At 39.4% G+C, this 20,317-nt stretch overlaps 1 protein-coding gene across 1 annotated transcript; it reads left to right on the top strand.

The window, feature by feature from the left end:
* Positions 1-5,252: 5,252 nt before the first annotated feature.
* Positions 5,253-19,583, top strand: LAPTM4A (lysosomal protein transmembrane 4 alpha). The gene is made up of 7 exons (XM_082047310.1): positions 5,253-5,444; positions 12,040-12,160; positions 14,435-14,511; positions 15,440-15,562; positions 16,741-16,836; positions 18,193-18,291; positions 18,808-19,583. Exons 1-7 carry the CDS (start codon positions 5,346-5,348, stop codon positions 18,880-18,882), a joined length of 690 nt encoding a protein of 229 aa, XP_081903436.1. The 5' UTR covers positions 5,253-5,345; the 3' UTR covers positions 18,883-19,583.
* Positions 19,584-20,317: the final 734 nt, after the last annotated feature.

Genomic DNA, 20,317 nt, shown 5'->3' with positions numbered 1-20,317 from the left:
CCCTGATATTCAGCTTCACAGATGTTCTCATCTGGACTGGAAGCGTCCTCCCATCCTGAAAGGAGACTGTAATACATTGGTCTTGGAAAGAAACGCCCAGTGTCTTCTTGGGAAAAAGCCACTGTAATAGTAATTGACCCTGATATTGTCCCATCACAAGAATATTAGAAACCTAGTAAACTTTATTTCCTGACAAAATTTGATTTCTCTTTGCCTGCTCTATTTTCCTTTGGTGGTGGTTTTATGTAATGGAAGTTACAGAGACGTGTGATAAATGGCTTTATTGAGCACTTTTGGCAGCATTAGCTGCCTACCACTGTGTTCCCCCTGGAAATCTCTGCTGATGTCCCAAACTGCAAACCCATTCAATGTGCAAAGAACTAACGATCACTCCTCCTCCTTCCCTGAGCAAGTAGCTCAGGTCCTCGGGCTCCTCCTGGTCACCCTGCCAAGATCCAGGGAGAGGTGAGTTTGGGCTGAGGGCTGGAAGGTTGAGACAGCCAGGAAGAACAGGACATTTCCCATCTCCAGCGCTCACTCTTAGTCATGTGCAAGTATGGAAATATCTGAAATTGCAAGTACCATTTTAGACTATGTTATTTTTAGGCATTTATATAGCTCCTCAGCTGTGTAAAGGTGGATATAAATGAACCATCACTATTTTACTTCAGCAGATTTTGATTCTGTAATACAAACATTTTTATTCAGTGTTAGATATATTCAGAAAACCTGAGTGTACAGCAAGTATCCCAGAAACACAATCTCATTCTAATAAAAGTTCTACATCATGCTGTCATATTTTAGCTGGTTTTCTAACTCTGACTTTCTGATCCATCTGTTACAAGTTAAAAGGTTTGGAACTGAGTTAAATTGACTCTTGCTGGTAAAACATAATTTATACCGTTAATAGCAATCAACTAGAACAAAAAGTACAGAAGCTTGGAACATTACATTAGGAATCCCAAAGTGATGTTGATTAATTCAATAAACAACAGTAAAATCAAATAACCACAAAACTCATCACGATACATTCTTATTACTTTCCTATCTCTTTTGCAAGAAATGACTGAATCTCTGCATTAGCTTGTTTTCTTCTAGCAGAATATGTCTTGGAGAAAAAGGCTGGTAAAATTAATGCTGACTTCAGGACAGCTAGGATTCCACTGTGTGAGTCACCAACAGGAAAGTTTCCTTCCTGACTAATTTATTTTAGTGTTCTGGGTTTGTTTGTTTATTTTATTTTCCTTATTGATATGTTCATGCTTTGCTTTTACTCCAGTACATTTGTACCTTTTTTAAGGAAGCAAAAAGCCAATCCATGCTCTCAGCCCAGATATTTTTCACATCTTCTGCACCAGTTCTATTGATTTTTCTAAATTCTGTTGAAGGGATCTGGTGTTGTTTAATATACTGCAGTATCTATGTAAAGACATTAGTTTATCTGGGATGTTAAAAACCTTGCTTTTTTGTTTTTAATTTTAAAAAGGTTGTTCAGTGGGGAAAACAACCAAGTCTGAGAAGCAAAGTCACCTTTCCCCCTTTTTTTCTTTTTTTTAATTTTATACTCTAGAGTAGCAGACACAAGCACAAAGTTATAGAAAAAAAAATACACAAGTAGCTTGTTACTGCCCTCACAGTCAAGCACCTTACATTTGGGATGGAAGACCTCCAACACAGCCTGCACTGCACCTTTTATTCCCTGGCAAAGAAGCCACTTGACAGACTTGCTTGAAGTCCTTATCGCTTTCACTGGCCTTTGTGGTATTGATTGAATCAGCTCATTTCACTATGCCTCAGTTTCCCCAACCCCAAACAGGACAATATTTCAATTATAAAGTGATATGAACTCTGTCCATGGAGGTTACATACCATTATCAGCTTGTGGTCTGTAGGTTTTTACACACTCACGCTGAAGCAGAACAGCACCTCATTCTTCACAAGGAAGCTGGCCATTGCTCATTGCGTGCAGAGATTACAGCCTAAGTCTAAACCACCATCTCTTAGCCAAGGACAGACTGAAGAACGGCACAGAAGGGAATTACAAAAGTCAGCATAAAACAGTCTTAGCGCTCTATTGTTTTGACATCTTGCAGGTGTTGAACTTAAATTTTTGAAGAAGCTGAGGGAGAACGCAGCCTGGCCTCTCATTTACATGATCTCAGCTGTTCTGCTGTCACATGGGGTTTTCTATTATTTTCAATTACAATTATTCAAAAATCATAATTTGTGTTTGGTAAAACATTGCCATGCCCTCTCAAGCGAGAAGTTCAAACCTCTTGTCTAGATGTGGATTTTGAAAGACCCGACTAGTTTGTTTAACGAGGAACACCACAATACCAAAACCCCTTCCCTCCCTACCTGCTGAGAGGGAAGGAGTTAAGTCTCACACTGGAAAAGGAAACTGAATCATTCTTTTGCAGCTCCTTCTGACTTGCAGATATATGCAGGGCTTTCTGTTCTTACTCTTGTGGGAGTGGACCATTTGCTTTCACAGTGTCAAGGTCTTTTTGCTATCTGGGAAAAAAATAAAGTTTATTACCAGTACGCCCTGTCTCTGGCTGCCATGACTGTAATCTGAGCCCTTCAGAATTTTTCATCTATTTAGCCTCACAAATCCTCTCTGAACTAGCGAAAAGGAGAGAAGGAAGGCTCAGAGAGGATGAAGTGTCTTGCCTGAGGTAATCTGGGCTGCTTGAGGCATGGAAGACCTTGAAACTTTCACAGAGGATAGGACTAAAATAATTAACCTATCCTCTCTTACCCAAGCACAGGAAACAATGGAATCATTCTCAAAATACTCTCTTCTTCTTCTTTTTTTTTTTTTTTTTTTTTTTTTTTTAAGGGAGGAGAAAGTGGAGAGGTTTTTTATACCCACTCAACAGTTCCACATCCATCTATCCTGCTGTGGAAAGCTGCTTTGTGATGTTAAATGACATTCATATTATTCTTCCCAGTATCTTTGTTGTCCGCAGGGTATAACAAGCAGTGAAGCTCAAGGGAATCACATCAATTTTTATTCTGGGCCTGGCTGACAAAGATATGAACACTTAATTAAGATTTCTTTCATCTCATAAAAATAGCCCTGAGGATCTGAGCCTGACATGAGAGCTGCCAGTGATACGAGCAAAGGCAAAGAGTCTGAGATCTATGATTCCACCTTAGTTGGAACACTTGCCCTTGCAAACCACTTGAATTGAGAATGGGATGTAGGTGTTTCCCAGAGGATGCCCGAAATCAAGCGTGAGGCTCCTGCTTTCTCTTCTGATTCACTCTGGTCCTGTGAATTCCTCTTTCACAGAGGGACAGACCAACAGGAGGGAGAGCCTCTCAGCTCCGCAGGAATAATGTCATCAATTCAGGCATGCATGCTGCAGAAACAGTTGGCTTAGGCTTCCCAACATGCCATCTGTGAGAAAAATGATTTTTTAAATGACTGATTACAACAAAATGCACATTCCTTTTCCATTTATTTACATGCATGCATGTATATTAATTAAAATTAGCCTGTTTTTGCTACATTAAATCAGAGTGTTGATAATTGAGCATCTGTGCACAGGGCTGAGAACATTAGGAGCACTAAAGAAACAAACAATAGTTTATAATAGGATCATTAGAGTAGTCTTAGCAGTACTTACGACATGTTTATTCAAAAATGAAATATGCCCCAAGGAAGAAAAACACCAATTATGGAACACAGGGGATTTGAAATAAAAAGGTCAGTTTTAAAGCCTTTAAGCAAATAATCTCAAACAACTCAGCTAACAGCTCATGTTTAAAAATAGACTGAGTAGCCAGAACAATAAAATGTGTTAATTGTACAATCTGGAATACATCAAAAGGACAAGCAGTGTCACCCTCATTACCTTCTCAGAGTGAAAAAACTCAGTACTGTTACTGACATATGACATACATCTTGGTATATATATGCACAGCAAATATTTATGGTTCTATGAGTGTCTCAAATTGCCTGTACATGGCCAAAAAGGAAACACTTGCAGCTGCACCAGGGTTAAAATAAACTGTGTGCCTATCTGTATCAACAGCTCAGGTCTGCAGAAAACACTGGCTGCCCTTGGGTCAGAGGAGGTTTACAGGTCCCAATCCATATGGGCACAGGAGATCTTATATCCAAGTGGTGGAGCAACCTCTTATCACATATACAAGGGCAGCACTTGGATTTATTATACACAATATTTCCAACTAACACATGTAACTGGCAGTACCTGCAATCTTTAGTGGGACCAATCAAGTATTATTATTATCCACTCACAGAGACTTTGACTCACAAAAAAGCTTCATTGTCAACTAAAACTCACCTGTTTACCCTCTTATCACATACCCTCTCAGCATGTAACACACAATACTAATAGAATCCTAGAATCATTTTGGTTGGAAGACACCCTCAAGATCATTTGGCGCAACCATAACCTAAATCTGGCACTGAATCATGACCCTAAGAACCTCATCTATGCATCTTTTAAACACCTCCAGGGATGGTGACTCCACCACTTCCCTGGGCAGCGTGTTCCAATGCCTGACAACCCTTTCCGTGAATATTTTTTTCCTAATATCCAATCTGCACCTTCCCTGGTGCAACTTGAGGTCATACATAATATATACAGATATTTATACATTATACGTATTTATATGAGGCCATAATAATTTAATCCAAGGAATTAATGCAAAAGAATAGCAAAGGGTTCAAGCAAATTAAAGCCTCTACACTACTGGCTAAATTCCAGGGAAAGCCGTGGCATGCCAGTAGTATCTCGAGCAGGCCACTTCAGGCCCTACTAAGGAGACACCTACACCATTTTTTGTTGGAAGAAAGGGTTGCTGGCAGGACCACAGGGTTTTCCCCACAGGCTTTTGTTTCCCTGCTCGGAGGCCAAGCGCCGGCCCTCCGCCCAGATCAACTGCGTGGAGAAGCACCGCGAGCAAGCACGGCCAGGGCCCGGCCCCAGCGGGACCTGCCCCACCGAGCAGCACCAGCCCTGAGGCGGCTGTAGCAGCAGGAACCGGCCCCCCCAACATGGCGAACGGAGGAGGCAACGCCCCCCGCGCGCCTCGCCTCAGGTGAGCTCCGCCCCGCCCCGCCCCGCCCCGCAGGTGAACGACCGGGCGTTGCCTTCAGCGCTGCTCTGATTGGCCTGTGGCGCCGCCAATCGCCCGTTCACGTGGAAACGCCTATGCCCTCCCGCAGGCACACCCCCGCGCGGCCGCTGTCGGCGCCTGATTGGCCGGGGCGGCGGTGACGTGCGCGGGGGTTGTAGGGCCCGCAGCGAGAGGAGAAGCGGGTAGAGAGGGCGGGCGGCGGGAGCTCTGGCGTCGGTGCTACTGACGCCATGGCGTTCAAGCGGAGCCGCGACCGTTTCTACAGTACCCGCTGTTGCGGCTGCTGCCATGTGCGGACCGGCACCATTATCCTGGGCACCTGGTACATGGTGAGAGACGGGGGTGGCGGGCGCTGCTGAGGGGGCGGTATTTGGGGTTCTGCGCATGCGCGTGGACTCGCCCGTTGCCCAGCCCGGCGCGGTGGGCGAGGGGGCGCGCCTGCCGCGTGCGCCGCTGTCGGAAGCGCGCGGGGCTGTGAGGGTCCCTGACGGCGAGCGGGGATCACTCGGCGTTGTTCGGGCCTCCCTGCCTTCCCGGGGGCTGTTTCGGGCTTGCCAAACTCCGTTGACCCTTGGCGACCTCCCTTGTGGGTAGAACCGGGGTCCCTGAGGGGTTCTGTTACTATTCCTTTTCCTAGATTGGAGACGTAGGCACTTAACGTATGTTTCAAACTGTTTTGAACGTGTGCTCCTTAAGAGGGGAGATGCTAACCGTTGGGGAGACCGCAATTGGGGGTTGTGTTGACAATAGAATGACACAACGTGGTTTCCCTGCGTGCCGTGTAACCTCTGAGAGGAAGGTGAGGGTCTTCAAAACGAGTGTGACCTCTGCTTGTTGAAGAGCGACGTGGAAAGGGAGGTTCCCGGTTATTCAGTGCTCTGTGTTCTCAGTACAGGGGGCAAGGAATGACAGAAACAGGTTTAATTTCCAAAGCACCTCTTGTTTTTTCACTGATGGGTGCTTCTCTGAAAGCAAGCTGTGGTGGTAAAGCTGAAATATTAAAATACAGCTTTTAACTAGAGTAAAAGAGAAATGTGAAATGTGTTAGCAAGTTAAGGCCTGGAGCCTTAACTTCTTTAGTTTCCTTAAAGGGTAACTGAGTTCCCCTTTACTGAAGTAATTTCCTTATCTTCCCTTCCCCTTGCCCTCGTGGGCAGTAAAAATGTGAGGGTAGTTTAAAATGTTGCATCATAGCTTTTCTGTTCTCCTGAAGCTGTAACCAAAGTCTGTATTGGCCTTCACCTTTCCCCAGATCGTAAAAAACAGAATGCTGGGGGCTTTTTTATGCATTGATGTGGTGGAGCCATGTACAGAGACTGCTTTTACAGGCATGGGCATATAAGTTTGGAGAGTTTATGGTTTATTTTCAGCTGCTGAACAAGTCCAGTGTTCAGTACTGCAATGGACTTGTTTTGTAAACCTGCAAAACTTCTGAAATTTTATCCTGTCCTGATGGAAGGAGATCAATGATACGTTTCTGGTACCTGAAGTAAAAGCATAAATTGTTAACAGTAAGGGGACACTCATCTTTGTTACGGAACAAATGCACCTTCCTGCCTTCCCTGCTTTCGTTTCCTGCTCACAGGAGTCTCTAGAAACTCAGGTACTGGGCAGAGGGCAGGGACGTGCTTTCCCTCTGGTACTTCCAGTTTCTACCCCTCTTGCTGTGCTTCTGTTTTATCTTGTTGCCTGGATGCTGCACCTCTTCCTCTTTTCTGATCTCTGCAAATATCTGTAGTGCTTACGGACAGTGAAAAGTTTGCTGGTTGTTGAGGCTGATGGCTTCAGAGGTGGAGCAGTGTCCGAGGCAAAGTGTTCCTTTGATCTCATGTAACTGTAATGGATTCAGTGTCTGCGAGCTGCTAGAGGGAAAATACAGTTGAGTTCAGGATAGGAGGGTGCATACGAAATACTTCAGAGCTGCGTTTTCCTATAAACTGTATCAAAAACTTTTTTAAACTATGCATTGAAAATTGTTATCTGGTTCTTCCCAGCTGTCAGCTGGGAAAAGGTGATAAGTCTGTGAGCTGTTTGAGCTGAAATAACGTTTTACCATGAAGTCTTAGGTGGTCTTGCCTAATGCTTTAAGTAAAAATTCAACTATAATTCATCCCTTTTAAAAGTAAAGTACAGTTTTTACACTAAAAATAAAACATTTGTGCTGACAAAGTTTAAAAAGCAAACAAACCCACAAATTAAATTTTCTGGGGTATTTCAGGTTGTTTAGACATGTTATTAATTAATGCAGCATTTATCACTAACTTAAGTCTTTCAGACACTAGCTTGTGGTATTTCTACAACAATTTAATAATCTGTGCTTATAAGTTAGACAAATAGTAATAACTTTGTGTGGGTTTTTTTGTTTCCTTTGGGTTTGTGTTGGTTTTTTTTGTTTGGTTTGTTTTGGTTTTTTTTGCAAGGGAGGCAGTTTATTGCCGAGGAAGAATGAAAAATCTTTATCAGCCTGTGTTTACTGGATTCGCTTGTGTTCTTATGCTGTGCAGTCCTGAAGGAATTAGAAACCAAACATAAAATGGAGTCTGGTAGCAATCTACTCCAGATGTTTTACTAAGATAAGAGTTTTGGCTATTTAATACATATACATTATTCTTATGTAACCATTTCTTTAGGCATTTTCCTATTCTTTGCTTCTTTGTATAATCTTAAACTTTGCATCTAATTAACTTGTGTCCTCACTAAAAAACTTTAATGCTGCCCTTGTGTACTTCTGTGAGGCTAGAGAACAAGAATGTTGTCTTTTAAAATGTCTGCTGCTGATGCTGTGTGATCAAACCATGCCTTTTAAGCATTCTTCAGTCCACATGCTGCCCCTGTTCCTGACAGATAAAACTGTATTTGCAAAAAGATGAGTTAAGAACATTTCTAGCAGACTCATACTTGAGTTCCAGAACTAATAGAGTTTGGTTTACCCTGCAACACCCACTACTGTTCTGTGTAGGAAGGAAAAAGAAACCTCCTGTTCCTAGCTCCGTAATTGCAAATGTGTGGCTTTGAAGTTTGTTTCTTCCTGTAAACTTTCTTATTAGGCACAGGGCTTTCCAGAATCCGGAAGCGTGAACATTGCACTGGCAAAAATCGGATCAGAGTTCAATAAACAGTTTAAAAGTAACAGCATTGTTTTGGAGGGAGTGGCTGTTTCATTCTGGCAGCAAACTTCTAGTGACGGAGTCAAAATGATGCAATTGCTACTGGTTAGCAGGAAGGTCAGGATGATCTCTGGAGTGGTTTATTCACTGAACAGGACTTCCAGAAACAAAGGAATGTAACTGATCTCAATCTGATCTTGACAGTGCTAGAAGCTCTGAAATACCTTTTTTTTTCTTTTTTTTTTTTTTTTTTTCCCCAGTTTTTATTATTTCAAGAAAGAACCCACTCAAAAAACCCCACACAAGACAAAAACCCCCATCTTGATTTGTTTTTCGGGAATGCATTTAAGGAAAAATACTGGAAAAGTGAGACGAAGATGAGAAAGTGTAGCAGTGCAGGGCAATTTCCCCCTTCTTTCCCACTGATAAAAGGAAATAAAGAAATCATAAGTAGGAATTCTTGTCTAAGACCTGTAGTCACTTGGAGTGCGTGAGGAAAGCTAGAGTTCATGTGCAGGCCTCCAGAGAGTTGACGCACTTACATGATTAGTCATTAAGTTTATACCATGGAGGTAAAACTCACTAATTAAAAAGATAATGCTTATTATAGTCCCACAGTCTTTTGAGTTCTAGTCATATGGGCAGCTAAGATTTCTGTTACCAGGTTGTAAATAAATGCTGACTTTCTCCTTTAATACCGGCTACTAGATTTTTAAAATTTTGATATAAGCTACACCAAACTTCTGTGAAGCTCAATTATCAAAATTGTAAGAGTAAAAAAACCCACTTCTTAACCTACAAAACTAAATTAAGTCTTTTCATCTTAATGGAAATATCATTTGAATAAGAATTCGAACGAACATTTTGTAATTTTTAAGAAATTGTTAATAAGTCAAAAAAAAAAAATAAGACTGGGATGGGAACTGCTGGGATTTGAGAGGTGTTACCTCAGACTCGTGCATTATCCATTGGGTCCTGGGTTGTCAGAGTTGGTGAGTTGGTGTGTTGGTTTTTTGTCTCTCCCCCCCCCCCCCCTTTTTTTTTTTTCTTGGGTTGTGTGTGGTTGGTTTGTTTGGTTGGGGGGGGGGGCTAATCTTCAGATTACACCGGGCCTTACCTGTGTTTTGTGGGTTTTTTTGACTCCTCCATGTAGACCATTTGCAAACAAACTTTATTCACAGTGAATATATTCTCTTAAGTTCTGACAATGCCTTGCAATCCAAAGTGTACTCTTGCCTTTGATCTTGCTGTTATCAAGCTTCTGCGAAAGAAGAATGGTACTAGTTAAAATACAGGTTATGGTTTTGTGCTTGAAAAGACTCCTAAATTGGAGTTGTTGGTAACTCTTAATTGAAATCCATATGTTGATTATGATGAATTACTTGGTGCTATGGCATGATTCACAATTAGAGTACTGGAAACCCTGAGGTGTTAATTGGCAGAGGTTTGGATTTGTTGTTCATTGTGTTTGTTTTTTTTTAAAGTTAGTATTTTTATTCTGTCTCATCAATCCTAATAGGTTGGATTTTGAATGACTCTTCAATTTCATATTTATTTTTCAACCTCAAATAAATGATAAAGCTTTAATACTTTGAACTGCGCTCAGTAACTGGTGAAATTACTAAAGACTTTTGTATGCTAAATTAGGACCATGGAGAGGATGAAAATTAAAAAAGTGACAGATGTAAGATCACAATCTCACAATTCCAAGACATTCAGGTTTTTACTTCTATATTCATTCAACGGCTACTTAGTCTTTATCTTGAGGCAGATATAGCCTATCATGGCAGTACTGAAGTAGTATTGTCTTTTGTCCTGAACTTTACCACTATTTAAGTAAAAATGATGACTGTATGTAAACAAGAAATTATTTAGCAATAATTGAACATCTCTTTGTGTTTTACGAAATAGAAATCAATGTTTCAAGTGCCAGAGATCTGATCCTTGACACAGGCTTTTTAAACAGGTATAGAGCAGGAAGTTATTTTCTGAAGTATAGATTGGTATCTCTTGTTCACTCACAGAGAGGAGGAAATAGAAAGCTTGAAAATATATTGAGAGTAGAAAGCCAGAGTAGACAAGGATGAAACAGGAATGGTGAGAGAATATAATATCCTATACATTTGAACAATGATGAAGCAAAGTAAAAGATTTAGACAAGTGGCAGATGAGAAACTTGACAGTTTGCCCTCTAGGAAGTGTCTTGCAAGGAAGAAAATATGTTCATTTCAAAATAAAGATATTTGTGGCTAAACCTAGTTCTTTACTGCCAACTGTACTAGTTATTATTTTTTACATTCCAAGGAATAAAATGGAGGATACAAGTGGCCAAAAGTAGCTGGAATTTCTAATAAGTTTGTAAAATACGTGATTACATGATAGTGTTTCTACAAAATGATCAGCTTTGATTTCACTGAAGGGCTGCTCTTAGCAGAAAAGGGTAAACAAACTTATTACCATGATATCTCTAAACCCTAGGGGAAAAAAAAAAAAAAAGAAAAAGAAAAAAACTTAAAGGAAAAAAGGGTTTGTAGGAACTATGAGTCTTAAAAGCTAAAACTCCGTCTAAATGTTCAAAAGCTTTTTTTCTTTACTGAAAGCTTGAGTAATTGTGTATAGGCATGCCACTATTACTGTGATTGTTTCCTGGAACCAGGCCAGTAAAAGAAGATATATCTGGCAAATATTCTTAAGTTGTGAGAAACTGCAAATCAGTTTGTTTTTTTCTTTTGAGGCTAATTGTAAGAGATCCTGCTGGTGGTGGTGACCATACTGAATAGCGATTGGAAAATAACTACAGCTTGAAAATACCATAATTACTTTTTTTGTTATGCAGTCTTTTTTTCTTTGGCATATCTCTCCACATATTAGTAACAGAAACTGTGTCCCTGTAAATCTTGAATAGGTTATAAAGGCTGTGAAGGCAATTTTGCAGAGGCTTAAGCCACTTCTGACTTTGAGCTCTTGCTGTTACTGAAAGCATTTCTGGTATGTACTAAAATGGGGAAACAGAAGTAGCCTTCGATGGCAGTGTGAGGAGAACAACTGTTAAGCACATAGCCAGTGCTGAATGCTTACAAATTTTGGGGTTCAATCTTTGTGTAAGATTTTTTTGTTTTAATTTCACCTGTGTTTTTGTAGCCCTTCTGATAAGGACTGATGAGGTTTTTATGAATGGTCTAAGACATGGACAGAGGGAGACAGTTCTCCCCTGCTTGTATTACAGCAGTAACATGGGAGATGCCAAGAAGCAAGTTACATTTGAGGATCAGAGCTGTAGCAGCAGCTTTCCCTCATACACTGAGTATTTACTGTGAGATGCTTTACACATCCCTTTGCCCTCCAGTACTGTTTGAGTGGGGTGCAGTACATTATTTGTGCATTAAATAAACTGCCTTCAATTTGTTGTAGAAAACAGAAACTCTTTCCAGATGTTCTGCATTGTATCTCTTGCACCTTTTCCTTCCTGGCCTCTTTTAACTATTTCCAGTCTTCCTGTTCACAAATCTGTGCATTCATCACAGAACATCAGTTTAATTATGTCACTTGAATCCCTACAAACCCTACCCATCTTAATTTGCAAAGTTATTTAGTTGTGATTTATTAAAACTAGCAAGTGTCCAGTGCTCTGTTGATTGTTTTTGTTGTGGTTTAAGTAAATCAGCTTGAAATTTAATCATAAGTTGGATTTTTTTTCTTCTGCATATAGGCAAAGAGTTATTTCTAATTGAAACAGAAGATTTATTACTGTGTCCTTAAAAAAAAATCATAGCTGTTGCAGTGTAAATAACCTTTATGTTACCGTGATCTTTCTCAGGTGGTGAACCTGCTGATGGGCATCTTGTTGACAGTAGAAGTGACTCATCCAAATATAGTGCCAACTGTTGATATCCAGTATGAAGTAATTGGAAATTACTATGCTTCCGAGAGAATGGCTGGTAGGTGTATAACTGCTGTCTGATTGGGAAATAAAGTATGCAGTGTCATGGTGTATTTGCCTCAGACTTGTGTGTATTCCATGTATACAGCTTTTAAATGGGTCTGTCTTGTTTTCTGAATTTCTCTTTAATTATTCTGGGATTGAGTTGTTCTATAAGAATAAAATAAAAATACTTTTATGGAATGTTATTTTACTTCGTATTACTCCTAAGTATCTTAAAGGAGAACATTTCTAAAGACTTGCCTTCTAATGCTTTGAGTGTTGAATTATGTGTGGAATATCTCTAATTCACTTTCTCCATGAACATTTACTATCCTTGCTGTGTCAGCAAACAAAAAGCAGAAAACTGTTTTCAAAGACTTTGGGGAATATTTGGTGATCCTTGTAGACTTAAGGAAAGAGCTTACAGCTATTGTGCATGAGTTTACTAAGAGGAAAACCATGCTATCTTTCTAAGTAAATTGGAAGAATTGGGAAGCCAAGTACTTGAGTGAAATCAAAGTATTTATATAAGAAGTTTGACATGCAGAAGCAATAGAAGAGAAAGCATTAGGAGCAGAATTAAGCCTACTTTCCGCTCTATAAATTAAGTATATGATGTGTACAAGTGTAATTGGTGTCCAACTCTTGTCTGTAATGACCAAGCGTCTTAACATGTTCTTAACATGCAAGCTTGTGTGCAGACTTTGTGTCATGGTTTTTGTCGTTGGTTAGGTTTGCTTGCTTGCTTGCTTGTTTGTTTTATGTGCAGAAATATGTTTAATGTGGCAATTCTAATGTCTCATCTCAGTCTGTTTTACACTAGAATTTAGGGAGGGTCGGATCCAGCCTGGAGCGAAGATAAATAGTACAGCACAAATCTGGGAATTGACAGTTCTGGTTTACAGTCTTCATGTTAATTGTTCATGACCCGAGTTGAGGATCTGTCAGTTCTGACCGGTGACTGTAACTCATGTTTGTTAGTAATGAAATGGGAGTGGGAACAAAGACCAAATACTTCACAAAGCCAAGACATTAAGTAAAATTACAGCAAATATCTGTAAAATGTCATATTCTATGATGAATGTTGGTGTACTTGGTAGCCTTAATGCCCTTATGGCTGAGAGATGCTTCTAAAGCTGAAGGTGCTTTCTCCACTCGTTAGTGTAAAATGGCTATCATGTGCTTTTGGCATTTAGATTTTTGTTTCCTATGATGGGATATGGGCTAAATGGTTTTGTGTGCCTGAAGGGATATTATATTATGATTTTGACTGTGCATGTGGATATTGTGAGTAGCAAATCATCAGCAGAAAACCACACTTATTAGTTATTACCGAGTATTCTGGGCTCCCTGATCAATGCAATGCATTTCAGGCATGGGAGTGCCTGCTTCTTGATGCCATCTGTATGTAGATACTATCTCATACTGAATTGGGTACATAAGTGCTTCTACAATGTATCATTTTCAAATCAGTTGCAGACTACAAAGTTATGGTTCTCAGATCATTTCTTTTGAGCATGGGAACTATAAAAGTTTGGCTTCAGTATTGCAAAAAAAAATTAGCTTACCACATCTATAGACTCTCAAGCTGGTTTCTTTCTCTGTGTTTGTAAGTGTAAACTGTGCTTGCTGTAGGGGAAGGAGTATAATCTAACTCATGGAAAGCAGCTGTCCTTCTGTCGTCAGGAACTGTGATGCACAAGGCGAATCTTTATCATTCAGTTTCCATGGGTGTCCTGGATTCTGCTACCATTTAGCTTCTGTTCAGCTGCCTTTTCTTATAAATAACGGGATACCTTCCACACAGTGATTTCCTGTTTTCTTTACTGTTACTGAAGGAGCAGTGCTGCTCCCCCTGCCAATGACCAAATTATGTAATAAAACCATTTTAAAGTGTAAAGGTTGATACTTGGGTAGCCTCACTTAAAATTCTTTCCAGTTATAAAGTTAATCACCGACATACTTTTAGCCCTGACATATATTGCAAATCAGCATCATTAAGTTGCATTACTATCAAACTATGTCAGGCTTCTAATTGGTGTGTCTGAGCTTTATTCAGGCTTTTCATTAAGGCAGAGGGATTTTTTCTGAATGCCTGCTGGTTTTCTTGAACCAGATTTTTTTCCCTTAGGAGAGGTCAGAGTTACTCAATTCTGCTGCTACCAGTTTGCACAGATGAAGGAGTTGAGTGAGAACAGATCATAGGAATGGTTAGAGCTTGTGTACTTGTCAGGTGCAGTGTGACAAGTTCAGGAAATGACTGACTCTTATTGTTTTTTTCTTAATGCAGAAAATGCCTGCGTTCTATTTGCTATCTCCCTCCTCATGTTCACAATCAGTGCAATGATGGTGTACGGTGCAATCGCTGTAAGTATATTTATAGTCCATGGTTTTAAACTTGTTACTTGAGTTTTTAACTAAATACTGTGAAAAATGCAGTTGTGATTCGTGCTAAGATGTTTAATGTTTACAGGTATAACCAAATGAGGCACAGACTCTGAACTTGGAAAAGGGAAAGGTGGTTAAGTTCTATGTAAAAAGTTATGAAACTTGTTTAGGAAGTTATATTGATAGAGGGAACTAACATTTTAAGGGTTAAGCAACTATATAATAAGGGCCTACTAACAAGCTAACATTTTAAACCACATAATTAATATCTAGTTTAGAGCTGTATGTAACTGTGCTAAAAAAAAAAAAAAAAAAGCAGGACATCATTAAATGCCGAGATAAGAAGTTTTACAGCACCAGCTGCAACCTTGAGGAGACAAGATAGCCAAGATTTACAGCAAAAAGGGGGTGCCAGTCTGGTTTCAGTCAGTTTGGTAGCTTGGGTTCCAGCCAGTTCCTCCTAATGAGCCAAAGGTAAAAAGTCCACTGTGACGAAGCTGAAGGAGCCTTCATCCAAAGACCCCTAAAGACCCTTCCTCAAATTCACCAAGTGACATTGCACAGGCGCAACAGGGGAGGGTCAAGGAGGGGAATATGTAAATGGTTATCTGAGACTCATTTTAATAAAAAGCGGGAAAGGTCATGAATATGTATAGGCGTTTCTGGGGTCATTATGAATATGTAATACCATACTGTATTTAAGCACACTTCTTATTGTTAAAAGTGTTCGTGTTGGGTGGAGTGAATCCCCTGCGCACCCAGCGCTGTTTTGCTTATGCTCTAATGAACACATGTTTAAAGAATACAATTAAGGAATTGGATTAAACGTTGTTTATCCATAGAAAAAGCGTATGTTATTTATTTCAATACCTTACAGGCTGCTGCTCTTTTTTTTTTTTTTTCATAGCATCGTGTAGGCTGGCTGATCCCATTTTTCTGTTACCAACTCTTTGACTTTGTGCTCAGTTGTCTGGTTGCCATCAGTTCTCTAACCTACTTGCCCAGAATCAAGGATTACCTGGATCAGTTGGTAAGTGTTTAGCTCAAGTTGATACTTTACATTTGAAATTAAAATTTGGTTTAATTGGGTGTCTGAGCTATAGTTACTTTTCTGTGTATAAGAAAGAGGAATTTAGACTGCAGCAGCTGTAGGTGGTGACTGCCAGGGTGGTTATGAGAATGAGAGCTTGCCAAAGGTGTCATTGTTCCCCAAAAGGAGAGCCAGGGAGAGAAAAGAATTGTGATGGGAGCTGTTAGTGTAGACTACCTTTGCCACATTTGCATTCGAAGATTTTCCTGACCATTTAAGCAATGTGGTTCTGTGGCAGGTTTGCTACAAGGGATTAAAAATGTGTTAACCCTTATTTGGTAGGGGAAAGGGAAGAAAAGTGTAGGTAAGGATTGATATGAGGTAGGATTCTACAGCATTTTGGGATGGAACCTGAGATTCCTTTTTGCGTTCTCTGTGACTCTTCTCATTTTGAAACAATACCTTCTAAGTCAAACTGTAATGGAGTTGTCATTAACTCTGCCTGTGTTTACTGCAAGAAAATTCGACTGATAGAATACACTATCAGTTAATGAGGATCACAAGCTCTTTCCAACTTATGTTTAGATCTGTTCAAGTAGATGTTTAAAAAAAAAATCCTCTTTAAAATGGAGATTTAAAAAAAAATGGATCGATGTTGGAGAGGGGCTTTGTTACTGTGGTCGGGGAAGACAGGACTCTGAAATTTGCAGAAGCTCTTTGTTTCGGCTTTTCTGAAATTTGTGGGCAACTTTTTTTCCTTTCTACTCTGCACACATGTATGTTACTGGGTGGACCGACAGGAGGTAATTAATACTAAGTCATTAAAGAGTTATTAAGTAAAGGACCAAAAGTACAAATGCTGTGTTGTGGCTGTTAAAAAGGAAATGACATGGATATCTGAATTGGCATGAGTTTGAGGAAGTGAATAGGGACATAGTACAAAGCTGCTGTAGCGTTAGCCCTTTTCTGCAGTGACCTAATCTAGCAGGACAGAGGCAGGATTGTGTGAGGATAAAGAAGAAACTAGTGAGAAACGGTGCTTTTTGTCATTACTGGGGGAGTAGTTTATGCAAGAATTTTTCATTTGGTGTGAAGTTTGGATGTCCTGTCATATTTGTGACTGTGCAGTGTTCATGCTTATCTCCTCTCTTTCTTTCCCTTCCCTTTTTTTTAACTAGCCGGATTTCCCTTACAAAGATGATCTCCTTGCCTTGGACTCCAGCTGTCTCTTGTTTATTGTTCTGGTGTTCTTTGCTTTATTTATCATTTTAAAGGTAAGTTAAAACTTAAGCATATGTCTATTTAATGAGTTACTATATTAAGATGCTATTAATCTGAGTTAATTCTTGATGCTGAATTAAGAACTTGGCTGACTTCTTAATGCTGAGTTAAGAACTTCTTTGAGCAGAATTGTTAGGATGTTCAATTACAGTATGACTTAAATCTTACATTTTGTGTACTGTTGTCTTTAACTAACTTGTTTGTATGCAGTGGGGCATGTTTGTGCAGCTCTGCCTTTCCCAAGTAGGAAGTAGGAATGCACAAAGACTTCTAATGCTATCTTTTTGCATATGTGGAGATAAATGTAATATTTATAATTAAGCTTTTAGCAAAACAATATTGAGTTACTGCATACAAGTTTTCTAAACAAAACTTAATTTCTCACTGCTGAACAAAACAGGGTGCGTGTTCTGGAAGGAAGATGGTGGAAGGAGGAAATGCATAGGTTAATTCAGAGCTGCATCTTTATTCCTACTGAAGGGTGATATTAACAGTTATTTTCATTTTTAAGGTCTAAATACAGAGGCATTCATTTGAATTACAAAAACTTGTGCAGACAAAGCATATTAGAGAAATTATTTGATAATATACATTGGCTATGACAATATTCCTTTATTGCATTCAGATGGAATTTAAGAAAAAATGAAGTAATGGAGAAGTATTTTGCTCATTTTCTATATTGTCTTTGAGAGGAATGTCTGACTGGAAGCCTAATACAATAGATGATATATTTGTATTGATTGGGAAGTTCGATACCTTGTGTATAACCACGTGCTAACTTGCCAATGAAACATTCAGAGATTAATGTTACATAGATTAATTTAAAAAAATGTAATACTCATCAGAGCATGATAGTATATCTTTCTACAGCAGTTATTGTTGACTTAAAGTCCAGCCTCTTTTGCTCCACCTTGTCACCCCAGTGTTTGTTCATGCTCTGTCCTTTGCACTGGTAGTTGGACAAAGAGCAGTGCCAGCTCAGGGGTGAGTGGGATTGTGCTGTTGGCATCTCCTCTGGCAAGCTTGGCCTGAGATCCACAGCAGTGTGAGACAGTTGGGAATTAATTTGGTTGGCACTACTGAGGCAGAGAGATTAGTTGAATGGATCTGTGAATTTCTTTGTTAAAACCTGTGTGGTTCATCCTTTTCTGAGTCACTATGATAGCAGAGCTAAATGAGGAACAACATAGGTATGTGGCTAAATCTGTGAAACAGCAATCCTTCCTCAGATATGTATCAACTAAGTTGATTTATGCTTCTTTTTGTCATATGAATGTAATCCAGCATCTAATTTCTGAGTCAGCTAATGCATATGAAGTCTTTAAAAAGAGAAATCTCTCTTCTTTCAGGCATATCTAATTAACTGTGTATGGAACTGTTATAAATACATCAGCAACAGAAACTTGCCAGAGATAGCTGTGTACCCTGCTTTTGAAGCTCCTCCACAGGTAAAATATTTTTGAGATGAAAGGAATCAGCATAGTTTAATTTTGAAGTAGAAAGCCACCATATCCATATATGTCTACAGGCCTTGTCCAGCTTTCTGAACGAAGATTGGAAGATTAAAGAAGTTAAAGCAGCTAATGTTATGATGGGTTATTTCTTAGTTATGTTCTTATAGTGCATAAAATAGGAGGTTTTATAGAGAAGGCTTTGAATGTTTTTTCGTGTAGTGAGGGAAGCTTTCTGACTGCACCAGTCAAAACCTCCCTTGCTTCTTTGCAAACCAAGAGGCGGTGGGTGGAGTGAATGACCTCGGGTTATGTTCAGCAGAGCAGTAACCTGCTGTTGCACCTTTTTTCACTTCCTCACCAGCTTACTAGAAACATCAGGAAGTTTTTTAAATATTTGCCTGCAATAGAAAATTAACTTGCTGGTGGGGCATATAGGTTTTTGTTCTTTTTTTATTTTTTTTTCCTCTCTAAACCTTCTGCATTAATCTCTTCAAAATGTCTTCTTTTTAGTATGTTCTGCCAACCTATGAAATGGCAGTGAAGATGCCTGAGAAGGAGCCTCCACCTCCCTACATACCTGCCTGAAGCAATTTTTATGTTAATTAACATCTGTACCAGCTTCCTGGGGGTTTTGTCCTTTAATCTTGCAAAACTGCTTAAGTAATAGAAATATTCAGGTTTTTAGAAGCAAACTGTTCTGTTTAAAATATGTTTGATATAAACCTACTAAGCAAAACACATCTGGGAGTGATTTTTGTTTGCTTTAATTTTTGTTCTTAATGCTTTTAAACATTTTTTGCCTTAGGGCCTTATACTGCAAGAACTTATGCATGTGACTAACTTGTGGCTTTTAATAATACCAACTGGGCCAATCTGTGATTGAAGTTAGCTACAATTATAAGTGTCTGCAGGATCGTGCCCTTAATTTATATTAATTTTTTTGTAAAGTAGTTCATGAAGACAATCTGATCGTGCAGCAAAACGACAGTTTGCCGTTGTCCAGTTTTTGGAGGGGGTTTGAATGTGGTATATACGTGGAATTTTTTTTACTTTGCACTTTTTATCATATGTTATCTTACCTTTATTTTGGGTTCTTTTTGGTTATCCTATGTCTTGAAACATAGTATTTTTTAGGAAGAAGTGAAGATGGCACAGGAGTTGTATTACAACGTGCTGCAAATACAAGAAAAATAGAAATGTGGAAGATGGTTGCATGCTTCTAATCTTATATGTATTTTCCTCTTTGTGATAAATGATACTGAAATAAATCTTTTATGAAACATTTACCAGCCGCCTTGGTTGATCTGTTTACCTTTTTTGTTTGTTGTTTTTTATGTGCTTCAGTGTAGTGCAGATAGTCCCAGCTTAGTGAACACTGGCTTCCTACAGTTATTTAGTGGTTGATACGTGTTCTTCAGCAAAAGTCAACCCATGGGTGGAGAACGGTGGTTCCCTTTATCAGTTTGTACTGCAGCTTTTGCAGTTCAAGTACTTGGTTGTCTTCTACTTGCCTGGTTGCTACTTGCACATAAACTGGAAAAAGGGAATTGTACTGGAGGCTTCCAGCCCTCAGCATGTATTCAATGTCTGATGAGCTCAGGCGTTGAGAGCAGGACAGACACCCAGTGGGACTATAACATTATTGACACTGGCAAGTGTCCAAAGTTGTTGGACCTATGCCATAACTTCAGAACTGTTCCTCTAAAAAACTAACCAAAAAAACAACCACAAATGACAACTTTTCTACTGTTCCTCCTCTGCAATAAGGAGTAAAGATAATTTAATGATTTGCTGATATCTCTGAATTAAAAGTGGCTTTCTACTTTGGAATATAAAAGCAATCTGGGATTAAACTCTGGGGAAAAGAGTTCAAGTTGCTGCAGCATACAGGTAGTTGATTATTTTAGTTTGTTAATGAATTTAGCTCTTTCCTGTCCCCAGGTGTGTTTAAAAATCCTCTCTGGCACTACCACACCACCGGTAAAAGGTTTGTTAGTTGTCTCTTTACTGAAGATGCCAC

Source organism: Streptopelia decaocto (assembly GCF_964273445.1).
Source record: "Streptopelia decaocto genome assembly, chromosome: 3".
Lineage (NCBI taxonomy): Eukaryota > Metazoa > Chordata > Aves > Columbiformes > Columbidae > Streptopelia > Streptopelia decaocto.
Note: the sequence above shows the minus strand (reverse complement) of the source record. Positions and strands in the feature narration are given on the sequence as shown.

Coding starts and splice junctions, on each gene's coding strand:
- LAPTM4A (XM_082047310.1), top strand. CDS start 5,346: ATGGCGTTCAAGCGGAGCCGCGACCGTTTCTACAGTACCCGCTGTTGC. Junction 5,445..12,039: donor TCCTGGGCACCTGGTACATG/GTGAGAGACGGG, acceptor GATCTTTCTCAG/GTGGTGAACCTGCTGATGGG. Junction 12,161..14,434: donor TGCTTCCGAGAGAATGGCTG/GTAGGTGTATAA, acceptor TTCTTAATGCAG/AAAATGCCTGCGTTCTATTT.